The sequence below is a fragment of the Mus musculus genome, chromosome 10 (assembly GCF_000001635.26).
Source record: "Mus musculus strain C57BL/6J chromosome 10, GRCm38.p6 C57BL/6J".
NCBI lineage: Eukaryota > Metazoa > Chordata > Mammalia > Rodentia > Muridae > Mus > Mus musculus.
Genome location: NC_000076.6, coordinates 89,780,665 through 89,793,821, shown reverse-complemented (window position 1 = coordinate 89,793,821; position 13,157 = coordinate 89,780,665). Strand labels below are relative to the sequence as shown.

The 13,157-nt window shown below is 40.3% G+C and overlaps 1 protein-coding gene across 9 annotated transcripts in view; it reads right to left on the bottom strand.

Annotated features, from left to right (window-relative positions):
- Positions 1-13,157, bottom strand: part of Uhrf1bp1l (UHRF1 (ICBP90) binding protein 1-like) — a 74,924-nt gene that overhangs the window by 26,070 nt on the left and 35,697 nt on the right. For all 9 annotated transcript variants that reach the window (XR_003948815.1, XR_380453.2, XM_017314128.2 and 6 more), the window contains 6 exons: positions 12,555-12,695; positions 11,082-11,252; positions 6,537-6,717; positions 4,441-4,524; positions 3,089-3,271; positions 2,341-2,459 (listed from right to left, as the gene is read on the bottom strand). Coding sequence is in view for 6 of the 9 variants with exons in the window: in XM_017314128.2 (XP_017169617.1) it covers positions 2,341-2,459; positions 3,089-3,271; positions 4,441-4,524; positions 6,537-6,717; positions 11,082-11,252; positions 12,555-12,695 (879 nt within the window). In the remaining 3 variants the exon portion in view is untranslated. The remainder of the gene's footprint in view (positions 1-2,340; positions 2,460-3,088; positions 3,272-4,440; positions 4,525-6,536; positions 6,718-11,081; positions 11,253-12,554; positions 12,696-13,157) is intronic.

The window sequence follows — 13,157 nt, the reverse complement described above, 5'->3', positions numbered from 1 at the left end:
AACAATTGATGTAAAACACAGTATAATATAAATAGTTCACTCAAAGTCATTTGATCTCTTAATTGTTTTCCATGAGGACTATTATTTTTAAGGTCCTGGTTTTATTTATATGTATACATAAAATATAAATATATCTTAAACTACTTTTGTCAAATGGCTCATTTGTAATTAAGTTAAAGTAATGTATGCATACTAGGCTGGGGATGTAACTCAGTTGGCAGAGCGCTCACTTAGCATATACAGACCTCTGAGTTCAATCCCCAGCTCGTTACTGCACAACCCAGGCATGGTGGCACAGGCCTGCAATCCAGGATTTTAAAGATTCAGTCAGGAGAAAAGGAAGTTCAAGGTCAACCAGAGCTACGAGGCTTGCACACCTGAGAGCCACTGTAGCAAAAAGAGTGCACTAGTTCTCAACTAGGGAAGCTTTATCAATGTATGTATGGAGGCTAAGTTACCAGGATTGGAAATTGCTTTAACTGTCTCTTTGTTCAACAAATGTCTATATTCCTTTTCTACTATTATTATTCCTGTGTGTGTGTGTGTGTGTGTATGTGTGTGTGTGTGTGTGTGTGTAGCTGTGCGCGCCATGGTACACATACATGTGGCAGTTGGAGGGCACTTTCTAGAGTCAGTTCTCTCATTGTCATGTGGGTCCCATGGATCAAACCGAGGCTTGGAAACAGACACCTTAACCTGCTCAGCCATCCTGCAAACTCCACATGTATCTATTTCTTGTATGGAGCATTAGTAGAATATTTTTTCTTTTGATAATGTTTCTTCTTGAAATAGTCGTTTTCTGGTTACTTGTACAAAAAGATTTAAGGGAATTTACATTGTATAATTTAAAACCCCTCTGCACATTAAAGAAACAAATCCTTCTTAATATTGTCAACTTAATAAACAAAAGCATATTCATATTTTTAATTGTTAAAGTTATTAAAATTATGATGAAAACATCACTACTTTCTGTCATTTTTTACTTTTGTGGTTTTTCAAATGTTTCTAGATAAAGAGTTTCTTCACCACTCTATGAACAATGAATCATTTCCCTATGGATTTACTTAAATGTTAAAATTTAAAGTCTACTTTAAAGCTAAGTATGTGGTGCATGCCTATAACCCCAGCTCACTGGAGGTAGAGGCAGGAGTAAACACAGCTCAAGGCTAGCCTCAGCTACATAGCTACATAGGAGATTCAAGGCTAGCCTATGCTACGTGAGAGTCTGTCACAAAGAAAAATAAAGCAAACAGCAAGTAAATGAGCTGCATTATATAAACAATTTGTAAAAAAAAAAATAGCTATTGCACAATAAGAAAATAATCAGGGCTTTACATATACGCAAATGAAACTTTTCAGTAAGACTTACCACAATAAATGCTAACACCGTATAAATGATTATAGGAATCTAAATGTTTTTATTTTTAAAGACAGGTCAAATATAAGGTATTGTTCCTGAAGATGGAACAAACTATCAGGCTATGTTGTGTATTACCGTGATGACTGAATAAAGCATGACCACAGTATGACTGAGTGAAACAGGACATGTGAGGCAGAGCCCATCACAGGGACGTCCGTTCACAGCAGTTAATCTACAAGGGTTGAGCACACAGCAAGAAAGGTGCTTCAGCTTCTTCCACACACACCACTGCGCTCTGAGAAATTTGGTCTCCAAGTGCTCTGGGCTTTGCTCCTGCTCCCTAGAGATAACCAGAAACCATAATTTCCTATTCACAATGTCAACTGATAGAGTTAGGAAAACCAGAAGACTGTGGTTTGAGCTGGTGACACTGGATAATCCTCTTAGTGGTTAGAGGTTGAGAAAAACACTGGGTCATCTGCCATCAGACAACTCCAGGATGGTTCCGCCACAAGGCAGCAGCACTCCAAGTACAGCAGTGCTCCCTAGTACTCCTCAGCTGCACTGAGGTGCTAGGGAACCCAGGGCCTTCTGAATGCTAAGGAAGCTCTACCACTGAGCTACACTGACAGCCTAAACGGCACTCTAGGTTCCCAGACTGCACCCTGTGCATTGTCTCTACGACACATTCTACTTTGTATTCTTTTTCTTTACAATCAAAATGAACAAAACAGATTTCAGAGACCTGTGAGGCTTTAAGCACAGCACTAAGCTGCGTGTAGTTTTAGGCAACCCCAAGACTGTATGGTGAAGAAGCCTCAGCGCCACTCAGCTTGTGTCAGTCAAGGTAACAAAAGTCAGCAAACTGATAGTTTCAACCCCATATAATTAGGTTTCATAAAATCAGTCTAGATCTTTAAAGATAAATGGTGGTATTAGTTAATTGGGTTGCTTATACAATGAAAAGATTTAATACATACCTGATATATATTGAAATCTGCAAGTCTAACAACAACAGAACTAGACATGAGCTTAGCTTTTGACGGTTGAGGTAATACTGAAGGTGTTTTAGGAGTCCCTTTCAGAGTTGAGTCTTTCTCTGTGAGAAACAAAAACTCCTTTTAGTTTATTAAGAAATTACTTTTCATAGGTAATCTGCTTAGAGAAAGCTACTAGAAACAAATGAAAGCTAAATTTCTCAAACAAGGTAATATACATGGATATAAGAATGCAGGCTTTTATAATGATTTTTTTAAAACAAGAATCATATTTTCAATTACATTTTAAGCCACTCCCTCAGAATGTTAAAGTAAAAGATTAACAAGCAAGCCACTTAAGAATATAAATATTCTAAGTGGTTATTACTATTATTAGTTATATTAATCTTAAAAGTAGAGAGCTGACTCGGCAGCTAAAAGCCCATACATAGTTCTCTTACAGAGGACCCAAGTTTGGTTCCCAGTACCCATGTTAGGCAGCTCATAGCTGCCTACAACTTCAATTCCAGGGGATCTCATGCCCTCCCTAACTCCACAGGCATTGCACTCATGTGCACAAACCCATACATAAACATACACACATATAATGTGCCTATACAACTATTAAAATTTTAAAATAATGCTTAGAAATAATATTTATAAAAATATATCCTCACCCTCCCTTCCTCTCCCCCATCCCACCCCAGCCCACCCCGTTTGAGTATCAGGGGCATGTCATTAGGTGAAATACCTGTTTGTGTGTGCTGGGGAGAGGCATGTGTCGGGGATTTAGGAGGTGAACCTAAATTACGGTCCTTCATGGCCTGCTTAAGCATTTCCACGTTGCATTCGAATTCATGTAACAACTCATTAGCCCATCCGTTTTTTGTTTTAGTTGCATCACTGAAATACATCCAGTGACTGCAACTATCTCCTGCAAAGTGAATACGAGGACCTTTACTGCACGCATGATTTCTATTCTGTTACAGCTTTTTATAAAACAGTCACTTTTCTCAAGAGTCAGTTTTCTTTTCTTTTGAGACATGGCCTTGATTACAGGAGAGCTCAGCATCCCAGGCTATAGCTGTCTTCAGACACACCAGAATAAGGCATCAGAACCCATACAGATGGTTGCGAGCCACCACGTGATTGCTGGGATTTGCACTCAGGACCTCTGGAGGAGCAGTCAGTGCTCTTCACCGCTGAGCCATCTCTTCAGCCCCCGGGGTTTTTTTTTTTTTTTCTTTTTCTTATTTGTGTAAATTACAAAACAAAAAATAATATACTACCAAAATTTAAAAGATTGGTATGATAGTCAAATTAATTTGGAAATAAATCATCCTATTTTAATAGTTTTGGATATTTGGGAGAAAAGAATATATACATATTTGGTGATTAAAGAGCCTATAAAATCTTACTGATGAATTTAGAAAATACAGAAAAGTGGAAAAAAGTTCCAATATCATTTAAAAATTTAAACTATTGACTAATGATTTGATTTGTCACAAATAAAATAATACAAATGAATGTTACTATATTCTAAATTTTTATAAGCTGTAAAAAATGTATTTATGCTGGGTGTTACAGCAGATGCCTTTAATCCCAGCACTCGGCAGGCAGATTCTCTGTGAGTTCGAGGATAGCCTGGTCTACAAAACTAGTTCCATGACAGCCAGGACTGCAGAGAAACCTCCTCAGAAAACAAACCAAACAAAAATGTATTAATTATTTATTTAAATAATTTTATTTATTTCTCCCCCTCAACTCATGTGGGGGGGGGGAGAGAGGGGGAGGGGGGAAGAGAGGTGGGGAGAGAGAGAGAGATGCTGTGGATCAAACCCATTACCCAAACACACTATTCAAGTTCTCAATCGTTTAGTGATACCTTAACCCAAACCAGTCAGTTCCTAACAGCTGCAGTTTCTAATAATCTACACCTCAGTATATTTCTAAGGCAATGCTGCCAGAAGAAAAATAATAACATCTTGATCTCTTTTCTTCTTAATAAGTTAAAACATACAAACAATTAAATTTGAAAAAAATAATTGGCTATGTCATTTGAAAAGCAAGATTTGCATATTTTAAATAAATTATTATACACACCTGCTTTATGATAAGGATAATAGTCTATGGTCAGCTGTGTGAAAGAGAGTTGCATAGCACCTCCACTAACGCGTCTATTTGACTCTGGGAAGAGAAAAAGAGAAGGAGAAACACAAAGCCAGTATTAGAAACACTGAATTTATCATTAAAAAAGCATCAGGAAAACCAGAGTCCAAGTAGCACTAGCAAGTACACAAAGCCAACGTCATCTGCTAGCCCAGTTCCCACCCATCACTACAACGTGGCAAAGCTCCCGGTCCTCATCTGCACCTCTGAAGCAGTCAGTGAGGTAGGTGGCTGGGCAGGCAAGAACACTTGCCATGCAGCCTGATGGCCGGAGCTCAATCCCCGACTCAGGGTAGAAAGACTCCCAGACGTTGACCTCTGACCTTGACATGGTCAGAGTTGTTTCAGAACTCAAAATGTTTTCTGTTTTGGTTATATGAACGTGATATGATATGTACATAGCATATTCAGTAGTTTCGGAAGTAGTGCTCAGTAATAAAAAGTATTCTACAGCAAAACCTGCCAAACAAGTAAAATAAGTGAAGTAATAGATACGTCTTGGTTAGGTTTTACCACAGACAAGTTTTCTGCAAACTGATGAATGTTTCAGAGTATTTAGAATTTCACAACAGCAGAAGCAGTAACGTGGCAGGGGTGGAGAGCAAAGAGAAGATTTGGGGTCTGTCAAGGAATCTGTGGTCATTTTCTGTCACTGTGTGACATTTGGTTTATAGTTGTCATTTTCTGCTGTAGACTTTAAAGCACAGTAACAAAATGTGAAGTTAAAGCCAAGTGGTTTTTGCTCAGTACTTTCTGGGCTCTGTCATTCTGCTTTGTCTGATAACTAGAATAATTCTATGTACGCAGGCCTTAATAGTTTCTTAGCTTTAAAACCAGTAAAATCCAAAGGATATTCTGGTATAGGCCTGAAGAACCCAGGTCAAATACCACAATTTTAAGGAGATCTCCAGCTTGGCTCTAAACCCTGGCCCTGAGTTAAGCTTGCCTGAACTCTCCCAGTCAGTGGGCCACTGACACTGTGACAGACAAACAGAAACATCAAGCACTGTGTGGGACCTGGGTTTTCTGCCTGCCCTGTTACCCGAGTCTCCTTAATAAGGATAAAAACAAGGGACGTGGACTCACAGGAATCTGCTTCCGTATGAACTGCTGGGAAGACGGGGCAGGGGACACAATGTTAAAGACAAAGACACAGCTGTCTTTATGTGGATAAAGAACATGGACTCAGGGCTGGATTGATGGCTCAGAGGTTAGAAGCGCTTACTATTCTTCCAGGTGGGTTCAATTCCCAGTTCCCACACAGCAGCTCACAACCATCTATAACTTTAGTTCCATGGGATCTGACATCCTCTTCTGGCTTCCAGACCAAACACACACCAGTGCACAGACACATTTGTAGGCAAAATACCAATAGAATTTAGGTTTATGATAGTTGATATCACAATGCTCAAAGCATGATGTAAATACTCATGAAGGAGAGGATGACATTTATAGATAATTGTAAGTTATTCAAGGATGTCATGTATTAAATCTTTGTTGTTTTCAGACAGGGTTTCATTATGTAGTTGTAGCAGGCTGACCTGGAATTCAGACTTCTGCTTGCCTCTGCCTCTCCAGGGCTGGGAATAAAGATGTGTGCCACCATATTGGCCAATCTTAGTTTTTTAAACCTAATTTTACTGTTAGCATTGATAGCCAACAGTTATCATTAAGTTAACATTAAGTATTAGGGCTGGGAGATGTCTCAGCAGTTAAGAGCACTGACTGCTCTTCAAAAAGTCCCGAGTTCAACTCCCAGCAACCACATGGTGGCTCACAGCCATCTGTAATGAGATCTGCTGCCCTCTTCTAGTGTTCTGAAGACAGCTACAGTGTACTCACATACATTAAATAAATAATTAAATCTTTTAAAAAAATGATTAAGTATTAACTTTTAAAGCCAAATAAAACTTCATATCAATAAAATATTTCAAGTAATGTTTCATATTCTACAATATATACTCCATGTAATAAACAATAGTTTCATACTTGATCTGTACAAAAGCCAAAATAGTCTGGTGTAAGATTACCTTTTTCTTTTGCATGGATATCATCACAGATGTGTAGATCTAGATGGGAAATCACTAGATGATGGGAGGTTTCCTTCACATCAAAGTCATTGAACAGTTTCACAATTGCATCACTCAGGTCGGGAGCATTGGCAGCCTGTGGGGTCTTGACGTGCTGTGCAGATGAAGTGACTGTAGAGCTCTAAAGAGTCCAAACCACACTATCACTGCCCACTCGCTCCTCAGAGTGTCACAGACAAGCAAACCTGCATGTTTCCAGCAATAAACTCATGGAAAATGAGCATGATACATTTTGTGCCAGTAGCTCAGCTGCTGGTACAAAAAGCCCAATAAATTTCAGTACACATCTGTACATACTTACATTCCTAGTTTTCTTTATCCTTGCCTCTTCAGTCAAAGCTGCTTTCTCCTCTGTATTTCTTTTTATGGCTAACAAAACAATACACTATCATTCTAAAACCCTCAGGTCCTTATCTGTAACTTTTGGAAGACATAGGTATTGCTTTCCAATCTGGCTTGATATTTCTTTCAAGCTATTTTCAAAATTCCATGTACACACTTCTCCTGGACTAGCCCTGCCCTCTTGCTCTAACCCATCCTAAAACAAAAGAATATACCTTCTTCTCAGCACCTCATGGTATCTGCTCCAAAATTGACCACGTAATCAAATACAAAACAAGCCTCAACAGATACAAGAAAATTGAAATAGTCCCACACATCATCACCATGGACTAAGGCTGGTCTTCAACAACAAAATCAACAGAAAGCACACATACACGTGGAAGCTGAACAACTCTACTCAATGATAACTTGGTGAGGGAAGAAATAGTGAAAAAAAATTAAAGACTTTTTAGAATTTAATGAAAATGAAGGTACAACATACCCAAACTTATGGAACACAATGAAAGCAGTGCTAAGAGGAAAACTCATAGCTCTGAATGCCTCCAGAAAGAAACTGGAGGGACTGGGGAGATGGCTCAGCAGTTAAGAGCACTGACTGCTCTTCTGAAGGTCCTGAGTTCAAATCTCAGCAACCAGATGGTGGCTCACAACCATCTGTAATGAAACCTGACACCCTCTTCTGGTGTGTCTGAAAACAGCTACAGTATACTTATTTATAATAATAAATAAAATCTTAAAAAAAAAGAATTTTATTTCACAAACAGGAAAGAAAGAAAGAAAGAAAGAAAGAGAGAGAGAGAGAGGGAGAGAGAGAGAGAGAGAGAGAGAGAGAGAGAGAGAGAGAGGGGAAGGAAGGAAGGAAGGAAGGAAGGAAGGAAGGAAGGAAGGAAGGAAGGGAGAGAGAGCACAAGCAAGCAAGCTGGAGAGAGCATACACTAGCAGCTTAACAGCACACCTGAAAGTTCTAGAACAGAAAGAAGCAAACACACCCAAGAGGAGCAGATGGCAGGAAATAGTCAAACTCAGAGATGAAAACAACCAAATTAAAAAAAAAAAAAAAAAAAAAAAGAGGAGGCTGGCAAGATGGCTCAGCAGGTAAGAGCACTGACTGATCTTCCGAAGGCCCTGAGTTCAAATCCCAGCAACCAGATGGTGGCTTACAACCATCCATAATGAGATCTAACACCCTCTTCTGGTGAGTCTGAAGACAGCTACAGCATACTTATAATAAGTAAATAAAATAAGAAAGAAAGAAAGAAAGAAAGAAAGAAAGAAAGAAAGAAAGAAAGAAAGAAAGAAAGAAAGAAAGAAAGATTTGCCTTACTTACATTCTCGCAAACTGAATCCAAGAGAATATCAAAATGATCATTCACCATGATCAAGCAGGCTTCATCCCAGGGATGCAGAGATGTTTCAATATATGAGGAATTCGTTTTTAAAATGGAGTTTGGTACTTTAAACTCCAAGTTACATGCTAGGATTCATAATGTGCTCACCATATTATATTACTTGCAATAACCCAATCCTTCTAGTTCCTCCTGAGACATATTAGCTCCTCCTCCAAATGGATTCAAAACAAAGTAATGGAAGTCATTTGTCACGTAGTCAAGGGAATCATTCATTTTTGACAGCAAGTAGCTCAAATTTCCCGTCTTGTTCCCAGAAGTACTTGTTCTTTCTGGACAAGTCCATCACAGACTGAAGACTGGTAAGAGTGCCCTTCATTTCTTACTACGTAGGATTATTGTGATCATGGCCCTGGCACCGGAGAACTCGTGTAACATCTAAAACAAGCACATTCTCAGGCCATCAGGAGAAATAGAGAGAACATACGGTGTGGAACTCAGTTTCCGTAAAATGCAAGTCTCAGAAACAGAGTTGGGGGTGTGCTGTGTAGGCCTCTGCACACTGGCCCAGGAGCCCCACTCCTTGTCTCCCACAGGAACGTGGGGACTAGAGATGATTACATTACATCTGGCCTTCTGTGGGTGCTGCGGGTCCAAACTCGGATCCCAACAATGGCTCAGCAAGCACTGTTTCCATGGAGCCATCTCCCTAGCTTGGCTCCTCACTTTTTAAAGACATGGTCTTATGACAGTCCTTATAAAACATCTCCACATATATCCAGAAGATGTCCCAACCGGTAAGAAGGACACATGCTCCACTATGTTCATAGCAGCCTTATTTATAATAGCCAGAAGCTGGAAAGAACCCAGATGCCCCTCAACAGAGGAATGGATAAAAAAAATGTGGTACATTTACACAATGGAGTACTACTCAGCTATTAAAAGGGATGAATTTATGAAATTCCTAGGCAAATGGATGGACCTGGAAGGCATCATCCTGAGTGAGGTAACACATTCACAAAGAAACTCACACAATATGTATTCACTGATAAGTGGATATTAGCCCAGAAACTTAGTATACCCGAGATATAAGATACAATTTGTAAAACACATGAAACTGAAGAAGAACGAAGACCAAAGTGTGGACACTTTGCCCCTTCTTAGAATTGGAAAAAATCACCCATGGAAGGAGTTACAGAGACAAAGTTTGGAGCTGAGACAAAAGGATGGACCATCTAGAGACTGCCATACCCAGGGATCCATCCCATAATTAGCCTCCAAACGATGACACCATTGCATACACAGCAAGCGTTTGCTGAAAGGACCCTGATATAGCTGTCTCTTGTGAGACTATGCCGGGGCCTAGCAAACACATAAGTGGATGCTCACAGTCAGCTATTGGATGGATCACAGGGCCCCCAATGGAGGAGCTAGAGAAAGTATCCAAGGAGCTAAAGAGAGCTGCAACTCTGCAGGTGCAACAACATTATGAACTAACCAGTACCCCGGAGCTCTTGACTCTAGCTGCATATGTATCAAAAGATGGCCTAGTCGACCATCACTGGAAAGAGAGGCCCATTGGACTTGCAAACTTTATATGCCCCAGTACAGGGGAATGCCAGGGCCAAAAAGTGGGGATGGGTGGGTAGGGGAGTGGGGGGAAGGGCATGGGGGACTTCTGGGCTAGCATTGGAAATGTAATTGAGGAAAATATGTAATAAAAAAAAAACCAAAAACAAAAAAAAAATCTCCAATCCTACAACTCAGGCAGGACTCTATGCTCCTTTCACGTCTCCAGTCTGCCCTCGTGTACTTCTTCCCTCTGAAGCAGGGTTGATTTTATAATATCTTACAAAAATTTTACAAGTTATGAAATTTTTCAACTTTTAATAAAATAATCAAAGATACTATACACTGGAATTTTCCACATCCCTTCTAAAAAGATGTTTATGTATTAGTAATTAGAATTTAACACTGGGAAAAACTGAAAAATTAGTTTTCTTCACATAAATTGACATTTCTTATACCCAGCTCACCCACCACTGGCCATCAGAAAATCCTAACAGATGCTCTGCTTTCAACACCAGTGTCTCCGGACAGCTATCTGTGCTGTTAGCCTTCAGTGCCTTCTCTTAAAATATCCAGGCCTGATTTCTATTTCCCTTGATTTTTTTTTTGTTGTTGTTGTTTTGTTTTTTGTTTTTGTTTTTTTTTCGAGACAGGGTTTCTCTGTGTAGCCCTGGCTGTCCTGGAACTCACTTTGTAGACCAGGCTGGCCTTGAACTCAGAAATCTGCCTGCCTCTACCTCCTGAGTGCTGGGATTAAAGGCATGCGCCACCATGCCCGGCTCCCTTGATGGTTTTTAACTTCCTAAAAGGCATTATTGGGCTAGAAGATCGCTCAGTGCATAAAAGCAGTGACTATACAACCACAAAGACTTGAGTTCAAGTCCCCAGCCCTCATGTAAACAGTGGGGTGCTGCCAACTCTCACCCCAGCACTGTGAGGCATAAAGCCAGGATGACTGGGGCTGCTTGCCATTCCATTTGCAAGCTCAGGGAGAGACTCTGCCCCAAGGAAACAGGTACAGCTGATGAAGCAGTGGCTCAACAGACTCCTATGTCCTCCATGCACAGTGCCATCAAACACTCTACACTGCAGATAACATTGTCCTGCATCAGATTTAGATAAAGGAGATAATTTCAATGTCACAATATCACAAAAAGAAAATAACAGCTCACCCATTGAATTGGTTAAACGAGTTACACGGGCGTTATGCTGTGAATCTGTAGCGTACCTGAGTAGGTTCAGGAGCCATGCTCTTCCTTTGCTCCGTTGATTTCTCTATTGCTTCACTAAGAGACTTTGCATATTGCACCATAGCCTTCAACTGGGAATCCGTTAAAACCCATAACAAATCATCCAGAATTAGAACTAACTTTGTTGCAATGACATTGCAGTCTTTTAACTGTAAGAAAAATGATTTAGACAATTAATCCAAGAACAGAACTTATAACACATTTACATTTTTTTAAAGCATAAAGTGTTTTGGTTGGATTAAATGTGAATTTGGATATTGCCTTTATTTAATAAGTATTTAAGCCATCAAGCTGGCTCAACAGGCAAAATCACTTGCCACCAAGTCTGATGACCTGAGATCAATCCTCAGAACCCACATAGTGGAAGGAGAGACCCAACACCCCCAAAACATCCTCTGACCTTCACACACTGAATGGCATGGGTATCACTTCCCACAAGATAAATGATAAACAAGGATAAAAATGTAACAAATATTTATTGAGTTCCTATATAATAGAATATTTCTCAAAGCTAGAAACCATGTTACAAGAAAGACTGACAAGCTTCTGAAGTACAGATTATACAACATGTATATAATTTCTATGTCCAGTGTCACAGATCATAATCACTTCTACTAACTGAACTCATCCTACCTGAGAAAGAGGAATTAACAATTCATCAAATACCTGACGGCTATTTCACCCACACTTCACATTTCAGGGAATCTCTCTCTGTTCAACTCACAGAAAGCCCCCTTCAGCGGAGCTTACCACAGATGCGCACGTTACTGTGCAGCGACACGGAGCACAGAGCATGCTAAAAGAATCCTCTCCTCCTCTTTCGTCTCACCTCCAGCCCCAGTGGACTCTCACGCTCTCACCCTCTTACCGCTGATTTCTTCATTTATCTAAGTTACCAGCAAAGTCGTTTTTTGTTTGAGACAGGGCCTTTCTATGGAACTGGAACTGGATCTCTGCCTTGCAAGTGGTGGCTAAAGGTGTGTGCCATGATGTCTGCCCCCCGCCCCCGCCCCCGCCCCCGGAAAAATCTTAAAAACTTACTGACCTTTGGGCTACTGATAGTAAAGACCACTGTTGAGAAGTTTCTTCTTCCTCTGCCTCAACTTCTTCATCTTTTTTTTTCCTAGCTGCATCTGAGGACTGAACTCAGGGCCTGGCTGATGCTACGTTAGCATCCTACCACAAGCTATACTCCCAGCCCGTGACATGAAACTCTAACACAGGAAACATCCAGCAAACATGTGAATCTAAAAGAATCTATTCACTCACCTATTCCCAGAGCAAGAGTGCTGTATCTGTGCCAGCTTTCTACAAGCACAGGCGACGAGTGCCACCACATCCCCCTTCACCTGCCAACACTGTCTGAACAGGGCACACCGTGTCAGAGCACCCCTGACTCTCCTGCTTACTCTATCAGCTATCACAGCAGCCCAAAAGACCATCTTACTTACTCTTCTTTTAAGGGTGACTCGGATTTTTGACTGATTAGTTATTAATCGAACAGGAGCACACATAATTTCAAGATGTGAACTTTGGGTAGCATCTGCCTCAATTCGAATCATCTGCCAATTTATTTCTTTAAATGTCAAAACCTAAGGAGAAAACAGAGATTAGCTGTTTCTCATGCAAAATAAGACAAGTGTACATTTATGAAAACAAATAAAACATGCACATTCCCAACTAATTTGTGTGATATTCTAAAAATATTTGGGCTATTTTTATATGCTTCATCAAACGCAATAACACACATTCAGAATCGCCCTCATCTGTAAGAGTCCTGGAAATTTCATTTAGAAAACAGCATCACCAACAAGGAGCACCAGAATCATCACTAAAACAGTGGTGGAGTAAAACGCAAAGGAGCTAACGGAGCTCTCTGGGATTGGCCGACCTCAGCTTGACCCCTGGAACCCACGCAAATAAGTCATTCTCTGACCTACCTCCACATGCCATGGTGAGCACGCATGCCTGCACGTGCACCAACACACGAGCACACATATATACAGAAACAGACACATACACAGGTACATACATGTACACACATGCATGTGCAG